Source organism: Amia ocellicauda, chromosome 6 (genome assembly GCF_036373705.1).
Source record: "Amia ocellicauda isolate fAmiCal2 chromosome 6, fAmiCal2.hap1, whole genome shotgun sequence".
Classification (NCBI taxonomy): Eukaryota; Metazoa; Chordata; class Actinopteri; order Amiiformes; family Amiidae; genus Amia; species Amia ocellicauda.
Genome location: NC_089855.1, coordinates 48,400,679 through 48,421,704, shown reverse-complemented (window position 1 = coordinate 48,421,704; position 21,026 = coordinate 48,400,679). Strand labels below are relative to the sequence as shown.

The following is a 21,026-nucleotide window of genomic DNA, read 5'->3' as shown; positions in this document are numbered from 1 at the left end:
CTACCCTGCTGTGTCTGAGGCCCCTGTTCAGAGCCCCTGTCATTAAAAAGCTGGATGAGCTACAGTGTCTGGAGTCATTTTTGTGTGTGTGTGTGTGTGGGGGGGGGGGGGTCAGTGATTCAGTGTATTCTATTGTGTGGTACTTTTCTATTTCTCCTGGTTCTTTCTCTTGTTTTCATGTCTGTCTGTCTGCCTTGATTTTCATCTCTGATATGTACTCTTCTTGGCTCTTTCTATACACTCTCACTCTGTCACTGCAGTTCAGAGCCCCAGTGTTGGGTGGTAGTACAGCGTACCTAGGTGCACCGCGGTACCTAAATGTAGCGGTTCTGATACAGTGGACTTACAGGAGTACCGGTTCCACTGTGAAAGATGGTACCGGTGGACAATCATGCCATCGCGCATGCCGTCTGAACGACCAAAATGTTGCTCAACTTGTAAAATGAAAAAGCCATGCTACCACTTTGATTTGGGATTATTTAAGCCAAAACGCAGACAATGTCTAAAAGAAATTCAGGTAAAAGTAGGCAATACGTCCAATTTGTTTGAACATTTATCAGATCGACTTTCGCATGTTTGCAAACTGAAGTCAAAGATTATGAAGCTTTCTCCTTTATTTACCCTCAGAATAGTAACCTCACAGTGAGCGTCAGGACTACAGCGTCTCACAAAAACCTCAGTGCTTGCTACAGAGCAGCAAATTACTTAAGTTTACATCAACAAATATAATGATCATATGAAACCTATACATCACAAGAAACAAAGAACAGAAGTTTACAAATAACCATTCAAGAGAGATCATGAGTTTTGCCAGGAGCGCAGCTGTCTAGAAGCTCGGCAGAACGACACGGCAAAACAAAACAACAACAAAATGTGCTTTCCTCCAAAAGTTATTTATTCATATAAATTGCTCGATATATTTACCAATACAACCAGAATATATGTGCTGCATTGTTTCTATACCATATACAGGCCCTATGTTATAATATGAAAATGTTTATTCACTAGTGAAAATAATAATTTAAATCGGCTCCTGTACCTGCAGTACACAACACAAGTGTCTGGGGACAGTAAACCTGAAATTACGTAGTTGGGATGCAAAGGTAAGTATTAAAATTGAACCAAGACTAAAATAAAGACAATGTAGGAATGTCCTTACAATTTAAGATGATATCAAAGTCCCAGATGTCCAGATGCAGCCAGCTGAAACAAAACAAACAGAACAATGTGGACATGCTAGTATTACTATCTATCTGCCTATCCATATTTTATTTGGAAGGGAAACATTATCAAACACAAATGATAAAATGTTTTCTCAGGAGTTGTAAGTACACTCTCCATTTGAAAGTTACTTTAAAGTGTGGAGACTAGAGTCCTCTTTTTTATTTGTCAATTTGCTGACTATTATTTTGCACTTTAAATTATTTGTTAGTTCACTTAATTTAAAAGTGCGGTTTGCTTTCTCAATTGATGTTTTAACAGCATAAGAAAGTTATTTTACAAACTTCAAGAAGATAGGCATGTTGACACTATTTCTTGAAGAAACGAAACAGAATAGTAAACATGATTTGCTGTTTTAGTAGAATATGGTGCAAAATATTAATGAGTATAAGTATTTCAAAATGATCAGAAACTCAATTTGTTTTATAACTGTATTGCTAAAGGTTCTTTTCTGGTGGTATCATGGTAGTATTGAGTACCGTGATACTAAAACTAGTATTGGTATCATGGAGCAAAATTGTGGTATTGACCAATACTACTCTCAGTGTGTCCCCAGTGTGTCTCAGTAACCCCCAGTTTCTCAGTGTGGCCCCAGTGTCTCTCAGTGCTCCTGTCCCCCTGCAGTGACAGTGGTGCAGGCCGGTCTGAGCCTCTCTGTGCTGATTGTCAGTGTAAACAATGCTCTTCCTTTCCGGGTTTAATTATCGTCATTACATAAAAATGTCGGGAGTCAGCATTTCATAATGTGGAGGTTAGGAAACTGAGACACCTTCTCCGCCATTTAGGCTCAAACCCCCTCCCCTCGAAACCATGTGCTGCAGTGATTCCTCATTTGAGCCAAAATGGCGACCCTTTCACATCCCGTCTGCAAACCTCTGACTCCGGCTTCTCTTTTGAGAACTGCTCGGCTGGCTGGGGGAGGGGCTACACAGCGGCGGCTTCTGATTGGCTGTGGGCTCGGCCGGGGGCACGTGCTTCCTGCTTTCTTTCCACGCCCCTCCCTGGCGCAGGCGCAGTGGGCTTCCTCGCCGAAACTGGAGGAGTTGTATTTACCCCCAAAGCAAGATGGCCGCCCTGGATCCAGCAGGACCCTGACCGGAGAGCGCAGAGGAACAGGGAGCTTCACTCACAGCGCCCACAACCCGCACGGAGCGAGCGAGCAGGCGGAGACCCGCCGCCGCCCCCGGACCCCAAACCTTCACCCCCGAGAGTAAAGCACCCCTCGAGCGGCAGGGACAGCGAGGCGCGCCGCCATGGCCGAGCCGAGGAAGGTCCCCTTCGTCACCCTGTCCTCCCCGGAGCCCAGGAAGCGCCGGCGGGAGGACGACACGGCCAGCCCCGGGGACTCGGAGCCCGGCGCGGCGGCCCGGTTCGGGAAGGAGGCCGGCGGCGAGGCGGCGGTGGCGGCAGCCGATGCGAATGGGGGGCAGCGGGGCATCACCGTGCGGCTGAACCTGCGCCTGTCCGAGCCCAGCGACCAAGCCTCGGCCGAGTTCAACTACAGCGAGCTGCTGCAGTCCCTGCAGGTGAGAGCGCAGGCCCGGCGCCGGGGGCTGGCGGGCCGGGCGGTCGGGCTGAACGCGCTGCAGGGTCGGGGCAGCTGTGTCCTGGCACCGCTGTCGGCAGTGCGGGTCCTCAGCAGGGCTGCGTGTGCGGTGAGCTGCCGGGCTGAGCACTGTGCGCCACGGCCTCGCAGTAACACAAAGTTGAGTCGGGGCTGCACCGCCCGCCCGCGTCCCTCTCCGGAGCGCAGCGCCGTCAGCCCAGCTCTCCGCTGTGCAGGCGCGGTTACACTTTGCAATAGGATAGTCATTTCCAAATACGCTTCTTATTATGCTTTGCGCCCTCATACCGTGCAATGGAGAGCTCGTCTCTCCCTGCAGTCTGCAGCTCTGCCCGCTGTAATGTGGCGCCTCCATTCGTGTGCCTGTTATTGAACAACATTAAACCCTTTTCTAGACGATGCTTGTATTCAGGTGTAAAGCAACACTCACAGTGGCACTGCATACATTCACAGTGTGGTGCCTCTGTGCACATTCACAGTGTAGTGTGTGGCACGCAGCTGGTACTGTTGAGGAATGAGTGTGTGTGGCACAGCCTGGGTATGGTTGGGGAGTGTGTGTGAGACACGGCATGGGTACGGTGGGGCACTGTGTGTGTGTGTGCTTGGCATGGGTACGGTGGGGGAGTGTGTGTGTGTGGCGTGGGGTGGGGTGGTGTGGTGTGGCACGGGTACCGGGGGGGAGTGTGTGGGTCTGGGTGGCGCGGCGCCTCACACTGTGCATTAACTCCTGCCCCTCCCTCCCAGGTGAAGAAGCCTGACCCCATCCCGGCGGACCCAGCAGACCCCTTCAACGATGACGAGCGAGACAGACAGCAAGTGGAAGCTCTGGCCAAGAAGTTTGAGGCCAAATATGTGAGTGTCTCTCTCTCTCTCTCTCTCTCTCTCTCTCTCTCTCTCTCTGAGCTTTATTGGCATGAGCTCTTCCTGTGTGATACAGGTGATGCATAAAAAATTATAAATAGTTAAATCATTTATAAAATAATAATGAATATACATGAATAATAGATCATTAGTAATAACTAACAGATTGTCCAGCAATGTGTCATAGTAAGTAAATACATTTCAATAGATTAAAAATAACATGATAAATATAAAAAGAAGGAAGGTAGGCTGGTGGTATGACGGGGGCTCCACCTGCTTTAGGTGGGACCAGAACTTCACTGCCCTCACCTGCACGGGGACCAGCAGGGGGAATATTGCATTATTGTATTTACCAGATTGTGCAGTTGGGATTTGTGAGGGGACCACACACCTCATTGGTGATTGGCTAGATTATTGATTGGGACATTTTGAGACAGATCTCTGTCTGTGTGTGTCTCACTCCCTCTGTCCTCCTGTGTGTTAGGGCTGCTCTGGGAAGAAGAAGCGGAAGGACAGACTGCAGGACCTCATTGACATCGGCTTCGGCTACGACGAGACCGACCCCTTCATAGACAACTCGGAGGCTGTGAGTCAAATTCCAGATGAGCTTTACTGGCATGATGGCAGTGCTCCTGGAGTGCGTAGTGTAGCGCTGTGTACCGAAGATGTGATTCGATACTTAGAAAACGCATACAAACAAAGGTTCGATTCTATAGTTTGTTACACACAGAAATGCAGTGTACAGCATATCTACAAGCATGTAAGTGTAGATTAGAGTATCCTAATGACTGGGCTTATATGTGTTGAAATGAGCTCGGTCAAAACAGACATTTGTGAAGACAATAAAATATATCTATTACAAATGGTTTACAAAATGAAAAGGGCAGGAAGGAGTGATGCTTCAGTATGTGGGATTCCTTAGTGTGGAAAAACAATGCTGCTGTTTTGTAACAAATGAATTATTCTGTCACTTTGGCTGGGCTAATACCTTTTTTTTTTGTTAGTTTTTTTGGTATTGTTCCCAGTTTACAGAAACCACCCTGGGAATGGAGGATGGGACATACTGTACTTGATGGAAAATGTATTCGAATGAAGATGCATGTGTGTCTACACACTGTCCCTCAGGTTGTGTAGACAGACTCGCACCCCCTGTCCCCCGTACAGTGGGCAGTTTATCACTGTCAGAGAGCCACCTGAGTGTGACATTTGTGGAGGGAAGTCTCCCGTATGTGTCTCTGCTGGGAGCAGGACAGCAGGAAGTGCGTCTGTGTCGAGCTCCCCAGGTCACATGGCTGCACAGACACTCCTCTCTGGCCAGAGGTTTCTTAGCCGCCTTTTTCAACGGCCAGGCTTCCATTAACTTGTTTAACCAAGTTAATGTTTCTGTTCAGGGCCCGGCAGCATTGCAGTTTGGCTTGTAGCTCTAATTCCTGGCTCCATTTTTCTGTGTATTTTTTTTCAGATTTATGTCAATTTTCCCGATTTGTTGTTTTTGTGACCATTGTGTGTTTGGGCCCTGTCAGCCTCCGAGCCAGCTGGCCCTGGGTGCACGTCTGTGGGAGCTGGGTGCTCAGTAGAGCCCTGTGCTGCTAGGACTGGAGCTCTGCTGGTTTCTGCTGCAGTGTTACAGTATGACTGACTGGTCTCTACTGGTTTCTGCCGGTGTGTTGCAGTATGACGAGCTGGTCCCCGCCTCTCTCACCACCAAGCTGGGCGGATTCTACATCAACACTGGGACCCTGCAGTTCAGACAGGCCTCCGAGTCTGAGGGCGAGGAGGGGGAGAGGAAGAGCAAGCACTTCAGAGTGAGTACACTGCACTTACTCACACCACACTGACTACACTACACTTACTTGCACTGCACTCCAGAGAGACTACACTGCACTTACTCACAGTGCACTCCAGAGAGACTACACTGCACTTACTCACACTGTGCTCCAGAGTGACTTCACTGCACTTACTCACACCACACTGACTACAGTGCACTTACTCACACTGCGCTCCAGAGAGACTATACTGCACTTACTCATTATGCAGTGGGAGTATGTGTTTTAACTCATCCCTCTCTCAGAAGATGAAGGATGGCGAGGAACGAGGGATAAAGAAACGCAAGAGGAAGGAGGAGGGCAGCAGCCTGGAGAAGGAGAAGAAGCCCCGGAAGAACCGAGTGCCCAAACAGCTGGGGTGAGACTGGACACGCAGACGCACACACACACCTGATGTGCAGAGGAGCCCAGAGCGTGTATAACCCCTAACACTCCTCTCCTCTCTCTCTGCAGGGTCTCCTCTCTGCGCCCGGACAAGAAGAAGAGGAAGAAGCTGCTGAAGGACTCTCTGTCCCTGGCGGCCATGCTGCGCCGCTTCACGCGGGAGAAGGAGGAGATGCCCCGAAAGCACCTGCCCAACGCCACGCCCTCCAACCCCCCCCGCCCGCCCGCTGCGCCCCCCGTGCCCCCCACCGCTGCGGCCGCACCCCCTGCCGCCGGAGACCTCCACGACTTCGCCGACCCCTCGGTGATCTCCCTGCTGGGCTCCACCAACGAGAGCGACATGCTGCAGGACCTGCTGGGCGACCTGGACCTGGAGCAGCTGCTGGACTCTGAGGCCGAGGCTTCCGAAAACGGCCTGCTGGGGGCTGTGGTTCCCGCCGGGGGCCAGAAAGCGGGTCTGTCTCAGAGGCAGGCGCCCATGCTGCTCACCCCGCCGCCCCTCCCCGATGGCCTGCCCGCCCCGCTCATCAAGCGCATCGAGGACCTGCGTGCGGTCAGTCTCTTCCCTCCCTCCCTCCCTCCCTCTCTGTCTGTCTGTGGCTTGACGCTGCTGCTCACGTTTGAGACCCTTTGTTCTGGCAGTGCGAGACAACTTCATGATGAAGGTTGCAAGGCCGCCAGTGACAAAATGGAAGCCGGTCGCTCTAGTCTTTGGTTGACAGTTTGCTTGCGATGGGATCTGATAGACTGGGGCTGTGCCGTGAGCGGTGCGCTGCCTCACTACGGTGACAAATGATTTATCAATAAACGGTTTCTTCCTTCTATAAAGCTGCGCTTAATACCCTGCAGCTGCGATAGAAACTAAACCCTTCATGGCGAGAGAGTGGACCGCGGTCCAGCAGGCGGATCACCGCTGTAGCCTCCACACGTGGCCATAAGGACTCCTGGAACAACCCTGTTTGTGACGCTGTGTGGCTGCTGCGACTCTGGCGCCTCACACTGAGCATCTCCGTATATCTGCCTGAATCAGTGGATAAGTCACTGTCCTGGTTCTGTTTTGCCTGCAGCATTGGGACATTAGGTTCATTATTGTAAGGCGGGGGTGAAAACCGGTGCGACCAAATCATGTGCTGGTGCCGCCAGCTGAAGATGTGACCAGCGCCAGAGTCACTAGTGGAAAACGATAGTCTAGAGCCCTGTACTCTCTCTGTGTCCCTGTCTCTCTCTCAGATTCAGATTTGCTTTATTGGCATGCCATGTTTTGCTAAAGCTAATACATCTATATTAATCATAGTAGTAATAAGAAATGAAAACAAAACCAGTCATGACAACAAAAAGGTTGTGAAACTGAATAACAGTTGGGAACAGGACTGTGTTTTCAGTGGCGTCGCTCAGGCTGCGGCAGTGGACTGGAACTGTGCTGCTGAGATGGCCCAGCAGGACGGGTGGTTTGCAGCTCTTGGGGAGCTGAGCGAATTCAGGGATTTTATTGTTTACTTGAGTGTAGTAGTTCTCCCTGACTGTAACGTATTTAGGGCAGTACAGCAGGAAGTGCAGCTTGTGTCCAGCTCTCCAGATCAGTGACTCACAGACGCTTCTCTTGGCAATCAGGTGTTCTTGTCGGCCCGTCTCTATGGCCAGGCTGTGGTCACCGAGCCTGTACTGGTCAGGATCTGTCTCTGCTTTGTGTATCTGACATGACATATACATGACACGTTTTTGAAAACGATCATTCTGTTATTTGTCGGACTCACTTCACCCCGACAGCTTTTCGATGTGGTGGCGATGTGGTTTAACAAGAAACGCAGATTAAAACCTGTCTGTACAATATGAGAAGAGAAAAAAAATCTAACAAAACGAAGTCTGTAAGGAAGAGGGACAGTGCGAGTCTGCGGTGCGCCGCTGTGCTCCTCGCCCTTTTTACCCACAGTTACCGAGATGCAGCCACGCAGGAAAAAAGGTTGAATTTCTAACTAATTATGAATTGCTTAACTCTATTTAAATAATGAATTATGTTTGTCACCTTGGATACATTGTAGTAGTAGTAGTATTAATAATAATGTTATTATTTATTACATGCATACATACCAGTCGTTTTCAATGTCCCATCACAACAATCTCTTTCAACACTGTGGTGGCATCAGATTCAACTTGTCATGTTTTGTTTTTTAACTTCATAACATGTAAATAATGACTTAATAATAGCAGTTATTTGGTATGCTGATATGCTGTGTGTGTTTTTGGATTTCATATAGCCCTAAGATTGATATTAATAGTTTTCATTGTGTTTGCTGGGAGTTTTTTGCTGGTGCTGTTCTGGAGATCACTGATGTTCATTTGGATCAACTGGCTGAGCTCCAGCACTGTGCTACTGAGGGGGCTCTCTCCCGCAGGCTGTGCGCTGTGTGGTGGTGTCTGCAGGGTGTGCACAGCTGTGCAGGTCTGTGTGGTGGTGTCTGCAGGCTGCGCAGTGCTGTGTGGGGGTGTGCCTGCGGGTCGTCCTGCTGCAGGTGGACCCTTAGCGCCATAAGTATCGCATTAAAAAATATATGTATTGTAAACCAAAAAAAAATAAAGCACTTGATAAAATTTGATGTTGAGATCAAAAATAAAAAAATCGAAGAATCGAATTTATAGAATTGTAAACAAAACAAAAAAATGTATCAAAAGCAAAAAAAAAAAAAACTTTAAAACAAAAAATGTTAAATCGAGAGCAAACCTCTGCTGTGCTCGCCTGCAGTTCCTGTCTTTGCTTGCGATGCTGCAATTTTTGCTTTTGCCACCGGTTTCTTTGCTTTTGATTTGATTTTTTTTTTTTCGTTTTGAGTTTTGGCGCGGTTTTGTCTTGAGGGTGGGATTTACAGGGAGGCGTGGATCCTGGGTCTCCATTGGTCCAACAGGTTTGAGTGACGGTTCTTCCTAACCCAATCAGTGAGCAGGTGGGCTGGTCTGGTGATCTCTGTGTGGGATGGTATCGACTGTCTCGGTTTCAACAGCAGCGCCGATTCAGTGACTCATTAAACCCCCTGTGTGCGCAGAGACCTGCAGTCAAGAACTGCACAATCACTGGATCCCACCGCCATTTGAGCCCAACATACAGCACTGAAACAAAACACAGGATCCACCTGCTACGTGCACAGTAACATGTTTAATATCATGTTCATATTAATGTCACCTGCAGAGCACTTTAATTCAGCTGCTCAGTTAACAGAGCGCCAGACTGATGGAGATCACAGCATTTAGCAAGAGGCAAATTAAGGGGCATCGTATTCATTAAGAGCATGTGATGTCCCAGTTTGTTTAGGTAAGAAACATACACGCACACATGCACACTATATATGAACAGTCACCTACAAAATTACAGGTCCATCGATAAAGAGACTGTATAAAATAAACACATGTAATATGTAGAAAGCGATTGTCCACAACTTTTATAAAAAGCATGCTTTGTTTATAATTAAATTCCAAAGCCATGTAGTTGCTCCACTCAGTCTGGGTCAGTCGGTGCTGAAGTCAGATGTGTTGCAGAGTGACTGTCAGACCAGCCCACCTGCTCACTGATTGGGTCAGGAAGAACTGTCACTCAAACCTGCTGGACCAATGGAGACCCAGGATCCACGCCTCCCTGTAAATCCCGCCCTCACGACAAAACAGCGCCAAAACTCGTAAACAAAAATAAATAAATCGAAAGCAAAGAAACTGGCGGCAAAAGCAAAGATCGCAGCATCGCAAGCAAAGACAGTAACTGCAGACGAGAGTGTCAGAGTTTTGCTCTCGATTTTAACATTTTTTGCTTTCAAGTTTTAGTTTTTTTGCTTTCGATACATTGTTTTGTTTTTTGGTTTACAAAAAAGTAGCAGTGCTGGCCTGGCCTCTGGTGCTCGGTAGCAGTGCTGGGGGGGACAGACTGCTGCAGAGCATCATGTTGCCATGGAAAAGGCGTGTTGCACTCCTGCGAGTAACTGAGATGCTGAGTGTGAGGCGCTTTGCTGCCTGTGATTGACGCGTCAGTCGCTGCAGCCACACAGCTTCAAACAGGGTCGTCTGAAGAGTCCTTATAGCAACATGTGGAGGCTACAGCTGTGATGCACCTGCCGGACCGCGGTCCACTGTCTCGCCATGAAGGGTTTAGTTTGTATCGCAGCTGCAGAGTATTAAGCACAGCCAAACATGGTGAATGCCGACTGCTGTCTGCAGCGTGTTTTCCAGCAGGAGATATTGAGGGAAGAGAGGAGGGAGAGAGAGAGGCAGCTGATAGATCTCAGAGAGAGAAAGAGAGGGAGAGATGGAGAGAAGCAGGTTTATGTTCCAGGTCAGTGACCAGGAAAAGAAAGAGAAGTGTGTGCGAGTATGTTTTGGAGGAGTTTAATAGTGTTTTACTGATGCTGTCCAACCCCCCCCCCCACCCCCTCAGGCATCTCGTCAGTTCGATGAGGAGGGAAGGAAGAAGTTCTTCACCCTGGACATGAACAACATCCTGCTGGAGTGAGTGTCTTCCTCTCTGCGTCTGTGCGTCTCCCTCCCTGTTTCTCTATGCATCTGTGTGTGCCTGTCTCTCCCTCTCTGCGATGGTGCATCAATCCCTCTCTGTCCTTGTACAGTGTGTGCATGCGTGTGTATGAACCCCCCCCCCTCTCTCTCTCAGTATTGAGCTGCAGGTGCAGGAGCAGTCGGCGGAGGTGCGTGCGGCCGTGTACTCCCACCTGGAGGCCTTCGTGCCCTGCAACAAGGACACGCTACTGAAGAGACTCAAGAAGCTCAACCTCAACATTCAGGTAGTGGAGCGAGCCGCGCTGCGCTCCTGCGCAGCGTGCTGCGCCGCGTGCTGCGCCGCACTGTACTGACCTCTCTCTCCCCCAGGACGACCGTCTCAGGACCCCCCTACTGAAGCTCAAGCTGGCGGTGTGCAGCGTGATGCCCGAGCAGATCGCCCGCTACAACCTGCACTGCCAGGCACACGCAGCCAAGTACGCACGGAGCGGGACAGGGGTGTATGGCTATGTGAACTGTGTGTATGTTAAGTGTATTGTTGTCTGTATATAGAAAGTGAGGAGGACAAGAAGAATGGTGTGTGTGAAGTGTATTGTGTGTGTACAGAGAGTGATGAGGGTGAGAAGAACGGCTCGTGTATGTGTGTTAACAGTGTATTGTTGTGTGTGAACAGACAGAGTGAGGAGGGCGAGAAGGTCGGCTCGGAGGACGATGACGAGGAGAGGCCGGGCCGCAGGGTCATGGGGCCGCGCAAGAAATTCGTCTGGGACGACGGTCTACGGTACGAGGGGCAGCTGCTGTGGTTCTCCGTTGTGCTCTTTGCTATGACAGGGTCACTCCTCTTGCAGTGACATGCGTGTTACATTATTACAGACGTGACCGCTAGAAATGGACATTGTGGAAGAAACTCAGTCTTCAATCAGGTTGGAGCGTTTGTTGCAATGCCTTTATTACACGCAGCCTGGAGAAGAACAGAGCATCATGAGATTCCAAAGTTGCTCTGACTCCATAGTAAAAGTCAGAGGCTTTTATACACACAGAAGTCAAAGATCTGGTTATAATTAGAAAGTCATTACTATGTTATCTTAAAGGCTAACTATGCAGAATATATATCATTATAGGACAGAGTTCATAGGTCAGTACATGGTTTAGGGAGCAGACACTCAAATCATACTGTTTGTAATTGTCTCCAAGATGTTCATCGTAAATAACAAACGGAGATCAAACTACCTTCTGGCCTGACCTTCTAGCTTGACCTTATCTTTCTTAAGTGTACAATGAAGAAAACAGGTTTGAGAGAGGATTTTCTAACTCTAACTTTCCTTCCACAGCATTATAAAGGGTTTTCCTATTGTAACCAATTTCACTTAATGTTATTAGGGCTTAACGTGATGATTATGCTTTTAATATAACCATAAAGACTTACTCTCTTGAATGTAGTATTTTTAATGAAGAATGTTTGTGTATAAATATTTTTTACAATTGCTTTGACTCGCAACCCAATGTGTTCATCTCTTAACACAAGATGCAGCTCATTTTTGGGGTCAAAATCCCACGCAGAGTGCAAGATACATACTGCTGTGTCAAGTGAGATACATCGCAAATGGTACCAACATATCAGATGCGCTGATCACTGAAGTTTAATCATCGAAGCGCTGTGTAGTAGCAGCCGTTAAAAAATAATGCACACAATCATTCAAATCCATACAGTCTAAAAGTGTAATTTGCTACTGATCAAGATTACCCTGAGCAAAATGACAAGTGGAAAACTATTCTCACTAATGTGTAGTAAGCATTCAGTGATATTCTACACAATTGTATCATCTCTTATGTAGTCCTCCAAAAGTAAATGTCTTACAGTAACAGTAATGAATCCTGCTGGTGGAAAACGCACTACAGTACACTAATGGAAACCTACAGTAAAGTATGCTGGCATTTTGTTGTGCAATGTAGAATACATAAAATCAAAATTACAAATGAACACGAAGTGCTTACAGTAACTATAGACAATTAGATAGTGATTCAGTGATATTGACATCGGAGATCTGTTCTCTGCTCTGCATTTGGCCAAAGATTTTCATCAACATCACAGTTTATTTCCTCAGAGCTTTATGTAGTGATGAATGAATGACCAATCACACTATATTTCATTCACATGGAGAAAGCTATTTTCAATTATGAGGCTCAAGTGTTACCAGGTGATCAGATAGTTATCTACCGTGTTGGCATTTGACACGAGTCCTAATGGCTGACAGGGCAACGTTATGACTTGGAAGAGATTTACAGTTATGCATGTTGTATGGTAGCATGGAAAAATGTTTAGATGGATGCATCTTACCACGTTTGTCATTGTGTGTTAAGAGTTGTGCACATTGGGTTGCTGTATTTTTAATTACATCAGTCCGCGTTAAGCATTTTCTACATTAAACTGCATTCACATTAAGTGATTATATGCAGGTCATTATCACATCCATCCATCCTTTATCCATAGTATTAGGAAGTGGCCTCTGCCAAAAAGGATGACCTTGAAAAGAGCTGCTCCTCCTTCTAAATGGGCTGCTCTAGCTGTGCCACCTCGCAATCTCCCAGATTGATTCCCTACTCTCACAAGTAATCAGATACTAGTCTATTAGAATATCGAATGCTTTATTAGTGCTGTGCCCCAGGGCATTGCTGTGTAACCCGATGAGGGTGAAGCTGGGCTGCTATGCCCTGGAGCCGCAGTGCTACCCGTTTATTACAGTAATGTGTTATTAGTGTTATTTATTACAATTGACAGTGGTAATAGCCCTGTGTTATTACAGTGGTAATGGCCCTGTTATTACAGGGTTGTAGTGGTAATGGCCAGGTTTTATTAGTGTTACAGTGGTAATAGTCCTGTTATTAGTGTTACAATGGTAATAGTCATGTTATTTGTGGTACAGTGGTAATATAGTCCTGTGTGTTAGTGGTACAACAGTTGGATTAGTGTTGTTACAGTGGTAATAGCTATGTTATTACAGTGCTTATGGTAATAGTATGGTGTTGTTATAGTGGTAATAGCTCTGTTATTACGGTGCTTGTGGTAATAGTATGGTGTTATTACAGTGGTGATAGATGCCTGTGTGGTTACAAGTGCTGCTGTGTAAACTAGTTAGGGGGAAGCTGGGCCGCTATGTCCAGGAACCATAATGCTCCCCTTGTATTACAGTATGTGTGTGTTATTAGTGTTATAGTGGTGATACAACAATGTTACATCGGTAATAGTCCTGTTATTACAGTGTTAGTGGTAATGAATTCCTGTGTGTGGTTGTAGGACGCTGCTGTGTAACCTGGTGAGGGTGAAGCTGGGCTGCTATGCGCTGGAGTCGCAGTGCACCCTGTCTCCGGAGGACTACCTCAAAAGCTTCATGGAGGCCGAGGTCAAACCCCTGTGGCCAAAGGGCTGGATGCAGGCCAGGTCAGTGTGCGTCTCTCTGTCTCTTTCTTTCCGCAACACTGTCTTTGCCAATTTCTCCTTTAGTGTTTTTGATATGAATCAATATTCTTTCTCTCCCTCCCTCAGGATGCTGTTTAAAGAGAGTCGCTCTGTGCACAGTCACCTCACTGGAAACCTGTGAGTCTTTCGCACTGTCCCACAATGACAATCTCCTCTCTGTCATGCTACACTTAAAAACACACATTCAATGTTGCTCTCTCTCTCCTGTAGAGCCAAGAAGAAGATTGTCCCCACACCCAAAACTAAACCCAGGGTAAGAACTGTCACACTCCCCCTCTTCACTCTCACTTGCCCTACTCCTCTTCACACTCCTTGTCTCCTGCTTTCCCTCCCCAGCACTCTCTTGCCTCGGTTCCACTGGCTTAAGTGTCTGTGTCGTGCCATGCTGTGCCGGACGCGTCCATCCTCAGACGCGTCCCAGACCTTTTTTTGCAAAACCAGGCCGTTGTGACGTCCGTCCCTCTGATAGGAGGAGCAGCGACTGAGGGTTTGGTTTGTGTTTGTGTTAAACAGAGATAGGAAACACTACGAGTGATACAGCCTGACATGGAGAGGACTTTGTCCATTTTATTATTTGTGCTTTACATGATTTAAAAGTGTAATAAACACGTTTCTGTTCAGAGATATTTGGAAGAGCTAAACGTGTAGAGACATTATATTCAGACAAGCATGTTCCCATAAGAATACGTTTCCATGTGCAGCAATAATACTAAATAGCGAATGTTTTGTTATTATTATCGTCATCATTTGTGCGAGTATATATGTATTTTAAATGGCACAGCATGACTCCCTTAACTTATTACTCTTTCTGCAGATTTGTAACAACACTTTTTGCTGTATTATTTATAATTTACTTATCAGACGTCCTTAACCAGGGCAAGTTACAGTTGAAACACAATACACACGTTTCACGATGAATCATCCAGATACAATATAGCCGGTTATAATTGAACTAAAGCGCGTGTCTCGGTCATGGCGTTTATGGACGCATTTATTAAACCAGTCCTTAATGTTTTAGAGGGAAACCCAGATCTGCTGTATTTATTTATTCATTAATTTAACTTGTAAATGGACATGTTAACTAATCGTCTTCGCCTTCATACTGATTGTCTCTGTGGATTGTCCTGCACACCATTCACACAACACAGCCTGAAACACCGGCCAGCTGTTCATGAAATATTAATAAAATCGGCTGCTACCATCCGATCATTATCCTTCAGTATCCTGCACTGGTCCTACGAAATCCAAGTTTTTAATGCACTCGGATATTAACTGTAAGCAGTAAAACATTTCATTGTTTCTGTACGTGGATTTCACTCCATGCTGCTAATAAAACTAATTTCTTCGTGATCGCACACTACACTTGAGATTATATCTTCCGACACAATGCATCTGATCTCCTCCCTCTCTGTCTACAAGTCAAACACACACCTCCACAGCTGAAAGCGAATCATGTCCTCAGTAGGGACGGACGCGTCTAGCACCAGATTGTTAACCCTCCACAATACACGGATGCGTCCGCCAGTGGAAACGGGGCATCCCTCTCTCCCTCTCTCTCTCAGTCTCAGTGCTCAGTAGGAGTGTCAATATGTAACATGTACTAATTGCTCAATCTCTCACCCCTCTCTTCCCCATAGGATGGGATGTGGATGCAGCGGACACCCCAGCAGCCCCCCCACACGCCCCCTGTTGCTTGCTCCACCCCCCAGCCCCTGGGTGTGTCTGCTGCTGCGCCGGCCCCCTCCCAGTCCCAGCCCCGCCGCCCAACCTCCTCCTCACCCCCTGAGACCATCTGCCTGGACGACTCCCTGGACGAGGCCCTGGCGGCCCCCTCCCTGGACTCCATCTCCCACGCGCTGGCCCTGCTGAGCAGCGCGGCCCGGGGGCTGGTCCAGAGCGACAGCAGCCCCCCGTCGCCCCCGGCCCCGCAGCCCCCCGCTGCCCCCCCTGCCAAGAGGCCACGACCCCCCACCCCCTCGCCCTCCTACGCTGTGAAGAGAGAGGCCCCCACACCTCCCGCCACCTCCACCTCTCCCTCAGTCTCCTCCCCCTCTCCCTCTGCCCGCCCCCCCGCCTCCTCTCCCTCTGCCCGCCCCCCCACCTCCTCTCTTTCCATCTCCGGTGTTTCGGGGGCGACGCGCACTGACTGCTTCTCGCTGGTCCGGACGACAGCCAGCACGATGGCGGCCACTGTGGCCACGGCGAGCGCCCATGGGCAGCACCGGCACGCCCACCCCCACCTCCAGCGCCCCGCCACTTCTGCCAACCCCACCCCCAAGCTGCTGCTGCACCACCCCCACTCCTCCCCTGCCGCCTCCGCCGCATCCCCCTCCGCCCTGCAGAAGCCCCGCCCCCCCCCCACCGCTTCCCCCCTGCTGCCCCCAAGCGGCGCTCAGAGCAAGTTGTACCCCCCACCCTCGGGCAAGAGCTTGACCCCCACTGGAGGCGGAGGAGCCAAGGCCGGCCATGGCACCACCCCTCCCCTGCAACACAGACTGACCCCCCCTGCACACAAGGCCCAGCAACTGCCCAGCACACCCTCGCGGCCCCCCCAAGGCCACCCCAAGAACACCCCCCCTTCTCCCTCTGCCCGGCCCCCCCACCACCACCAGTCCAATTTCATCACCCCCATGCAGGCCACCCTCACCAAGGCGTCACGCAGCCTTCCCCCTATCGTCAAGCTCACCAACGCCCTGCAGACGCCCCGCCCCCCCCCCGCCACCTCTGCCCCCGCCCCCCCCCCGTCCTCCGTGCCCTCCCAGACCACCTCCTCCCCCTCTCTCTCTCTCCCCCGGGCGCAGGTGACGGCAGTGAGCTCCTCCTCCTGCAAGCCCAATTTCCGGCCCCCTTATGCAGTGCAGGGGGTGGCAGGGAAAGCCGGGCAGGGCTCCGGTCTCATTGTGGGGGGGCCTAAGTGTGCACCCCCCAGCAGCAGCAGCAACACTAGTAGCAATACCAGCAGTAACCCCACCCCCTCCCCGCTTCGCCCCGCCCCTTCCCAGTCCCCCTCGGCCAATCACAGGCGCTCCTGCCCCTCTCCGGCCCAGAGGTCGTCGGGGATCGTGGGGTCGGGGGTCAAGCCCATTCCGAGCAGAGTGGCCAGCACGGCCCCCAGCACGCAGACAACACTAACTCAGGTGAGTGGGAGTGTCAATCTGGTGTGGGTGGGTGTGTGTATGTGAATCTGGTGTGCGTGCGTGCGCGCGTGTTAGTCTAGGGGGTATGTGTGTGTGTAAGTCTGGGGTGGGTGTGTGTGTAAGTATGGGATGGCTATGTGTGTGGGTGTAAAGCGTGTGATTGTAAATCGATTGGGGTGTAAGGTGGTAAGAGTAAGTAAGTTGGTCTCAATACTAGTCTCTCTCTCTCTTCAGGTGACCTCAGCCGCCAGTCTCTTGGGCAGCCCTCCCTCTCTGCCCCTGCTGTCTGCGGGGGGGGGTGGGCTGGGGGCGTTCGGCATGCTGGGGGGGCTGGTGCCCGTCTCTCTGCCCTTCCAGTTCCCCCTGGACCTGCTGAACTTCTCCCCCAGCGGTGCCAGCACGCCCTCTGCCTCACCCAACTCAGGATATACACTGGCACAGAGTGAGTACGGCACTGACACTGCACTGTGTATAGACTGACACACTGGCACAAAGAGTACGCACTGACACACTTCACTGTATACTAGGGGTGTAACGATTCACCAACTCAAAGCGATGCGCTAGTCCAGCTGTTTGAGATACGACTGCACCGATTCAAATTCCCCAGTCTGGTCCATATTTATTAATGAATCTGTTAAATATCGATCTGCTCGTCACAAACCGATACAGCAATTGCAGATTGGATCATAATGTGTCGCTGGCTTCTCCTGATGATACTTTTGACCCAGCAGCAGTGCTGTGGTGGGGGGGGGTTAAGCCAAGTGATTTGTGATCAAAAATCGGAGACGCCTGTCTGTCTTGCTGAGCATGTGCATGACTGGCCGATGAAGAGGTACAAGGTGGGTTTACGAGGAAATGGGATGGTGTTGCCAAAAACTAGTCTAAGCTAGTCTTGGGATCTTCATACGGATGTATTGTGGACTAAATATTGATTTGCAACATAAAGCAACTTTACATTTTTGCATTTATGGAAAATAACTTAATCTGAACCATCTCCATTTTATTTGTAAAATATTTGTAACTGGGATTAAAACACAAAGCAATCCCATGTACAGTGAGGGGAAAAAAGAATTTTATCCCCTGCTGATTTTGTACGTTTGCCCACTGACAAAGAAATGATCAGTCTATAATTTTAATGGTAGGTGTATTTTAACAGTGAGAAACAGAATAACAACAACAAAATCCAGAAAAACGCATTTCAAAAAATTGATTTGCATGTTAATGCTAAGGGGGCAGGGGATCAAATACTTGTTTCCCTCACTGTAAATCCCAAGCACTGAATGGCTGCTCGGCTCTGCGCAGAGTCCCCGGGGCAGCGCTGCGTCTCTGCACTGACTGAGAGCTTTGTACGTTTCTATCAAATCGTAAATTTTTCTAACCGCATCTTTCCTGAATGTTATCGGTGACCATATATCTAGATGCCTATCGAATGGTCAGGGGGAACGATACACAGCCGCACAGTAGACACACTGATCACACTGATCCTGCACTGTAGAGATGCTGATCCTGCAACTGTAGATAGTGACTGCCTGCCTGCCTGTCTGTCTGTCTGTCGCTCCTCTGATAGTTTCTGCTGCTGCACTGTCATTGCAATGTCTGTCTGTCCAGTTTGCAGTCTGCCTCATGTTTCTCTCCTTTTATTCCTTCTCTTTTCCTCCTCTCCCTCTGTCCCTGTTTTCCACTGCACTCCTCTCCTCCCTCCATCTCAATCCTTTCAATCTCTTGCCATCTGTTCCTTTCACCCCCCACCCCTTCTCTTCCCTCCTCTGTCCATCTCTTTACTTCCTCTTACATCCCTCCCCTCCTCCTCTCCTCTCTCCTCCGTCTCTGCAGATCTGTTAAAGAGTCTGCAGTCAGGGTCTCCAGCGGCTCTTCCTCCTCACTTGCAGCACATGTTTACAGGTAACCTCCCCTCCCCCTCACCTGCCTGTCTGCCTGGTCGGTCTGTCTGTCTTGCCTGCTTGCCTGCGTGTCCTAGCATGCTGTCTGTCTGTCTGTCTCTGTCTTGACAGGTCCCCACATGTCCCCCTCCACTCTTTCCCTCAGGCTGTGCTAACTGCCTGTTCCCCTCCTTTCTGCTTCCTGTGCCACAGACTCGAGCCAAAGCCAGGGAGGAGAGGTGAAGAGGAAAACTCACTGACCAATCAACATGCAGACATGGTGACAGAGCCCGCCCCCAGGGAGGACTGCCTGTACGAATCAGGGACGAGGCGGGGAACGGGGTTGGGGGCAGGTGTTCCCTACTCTGATTGGTCAGCTGTCTGCTGGTCGTACAGGAATGAACACCAGTTAATAACATGAATATTACTGTTCTAATTATTATTATTATTATTATTATTGTATGTGTGGCTGTGGAGGCGGCGCTGTCTGTCTCCAGGCTGTGTTTACACACACGAGACCCCAACACTGTGCAAAGGGGCACTGTCGCCAGGGAATTCCTTCAGCGGGAGGTGGCGGTCTGGCAATGGGTTTATTACAGAGAGGGGGCCGAGAGGGGTCTGCACTGCAGGCACATACATGTGTACACACACACACACACACACACACACAATCTCACGAACACGCATGCAATCACAGACATACACAAACGTACACACACACACACGTAATCTCACACACACACACGCATGCAATCGCTCACACACGCAGTCGGACACGCAAACACAAAATGGCACAGTGCGGCTAGTCGCACCCCAGGCCAGTTCACTCGCGGTGCAGGGGAGGGACCTCTCTGTCCAGCAGGTGTCAGTGTAGCTTCAGGGGGTGGTGGGGTGATTCTTAATTCAAAATAAAAACTCAATGAAATGAAGTGATTTTAATGCCAGACGGGGTTAGTTGAGGGTTTACTGTGGGTCAGCAGCAGGAGAAATTGCCATCTGGTCTGTTTCTTCTTTTAAACCCAATGAATTTCAGAGCTCCAACACAGCAGACCCAGCCGGCCCTCCCCTCTTAGGTGCGGAGATGGTCTGGCCCTCTCCGGTGGGTGAGAGCGCAGTGCATCGTTGGAGCTGTAGTCTCTCAGTGCTGGGCGGAGTCTCCACACTCCTTCTTACTTGACCCTCTGATCGCGGTCGCTGACTGTTACTGCAGCAGGTGCTGCTGCTGCCAGAATACTGTTATTACTCTTCTGATGATTTTAGCGTTTGCTCTGGGAGGATGGTGTGATTGTCTGGGATCATAAAAGCGATGCTTCCGGTGTCTGCGGATGCCCCCGTCGATGGTGACGAGTGCTGCCACCGCTGTGTGTGAGCGAGAGAGAGTGAGTGAGGGGTGGATATCTGTGTGTGAGATGCGGGGGGTAATGGGACTGTAGCTGTTTGAGTTTTGTTTTGTTTTTAAAATTGTTTTTTTTTTTTTGTTTGTTTGTTTTTGTGTTATTTTAGTTCTGTTGGTTCTTTTGTTTCTTAATAAAATGAGTTAAAGGCCGCAGGTGCATCCGAGTCTCTGTCAGCCCTGAGCTGCTGCGGATCTGGACACACCGGGTACTCGTACAGCCTATAGGGGTACAGGGGCTCCCACGCATACTCACAGCCCGATACATGGACCCGGTAGACAATCCATAGATGTTTCCTGTTGACTTCCAGACGAACAGCAGGTTGATGCAGGATTATATTGACCGATGGTTACAGGTGTGAATAACTTCATTGGGGTGGGGTATTTACAAAACCATTGCTCTGGGCCGGGTGTGGAAGATTTGCACACTTGCATTTCTTCCCTTTCCTCTGTCGATGCAGGGTATGACCACTGTATGTTCCCATGTGTGGATGTGGATTACATGGGCATCGATATCTGCATGGGTGCATCAATGTGTTCATGCAATTAGATGTGTTTACATCATTTTATTAGAAGCCATTCTTAGCTGTGTGTGTGTGTGTATGTATGTATAATATATATATATATATATATATATATATATATATATATATATATATATATATATATAATCAATAAATATATCAAAAGCTGTAATATAATTTATAGGCATATATAGGAACTAATACTAATTCAGAGCTTTGTATTTATTATGCGAGTCTCAGAATGAGGTCCTTTAATAGAAGCACCCA

General features: G+C 49.1%; 1 protein-coding gene across 4 annotated transcripts; it reads left to right on the top strand.

The window, feature by feature from the left end:
- The first annotated feature begins 2,248 nt into the window (after positions 1 to 2,248).
- ubn2a (ubinuclein 2a) lies at positions 2,249 to 20,388 on the top strand. 4 transcript variants are annotated; one of them, XM_066707426.1, is made up of 17 exons: positions 2,249 to 2,747; positions 3,530 to 3,637; positions 4,131 to 4,232; positions 5,320 to 5,451; positions 5,721 to 5,830; positions 5,926 to 6,409; positions 10,271 to 10,341; positions 10,502 to 10,631; positions 10,717 to 10,823; positions 11,021 to 11,128; positions 13,643 to 13,786; positions 13,892 to 13,942; positions 14,036 to 14,078; positions 15,463 to 16,962; positions 17,197 to 17,404; positions 18,796 to 18,864; positions 19,056 to 20,388. In XM_066707426.1, the coding sequence occupies exons 1-17, from the start codon at positions 2,475 to 2,477 to the stop codon at positions 19,100 to 19,102; spliced, it is 3,687 nt and encodes a 1,228-aa protein (XP_066563523.1). In that variant the 5' UTR covers positions 2,249 to 2,474; the 3' UTR covers positions 19,103 to 20,388. The 4 variants fall into 4 exon arrangements, with proteins under 4 accessions (XP_066563523.1, XP_066563522.1, XP_066563525.1 ...); XM_066707425.1 differs by having other exon boundaries at positions 5,718 to 5,830; XM_066707428.1 differs by lacking the exon at positions 18,796 to 18,864 and having other exon boundaries at positions 2,250 to 2,747.
- Positions 20,389 to 21,026: the final 638 nt, after the last annotated feature.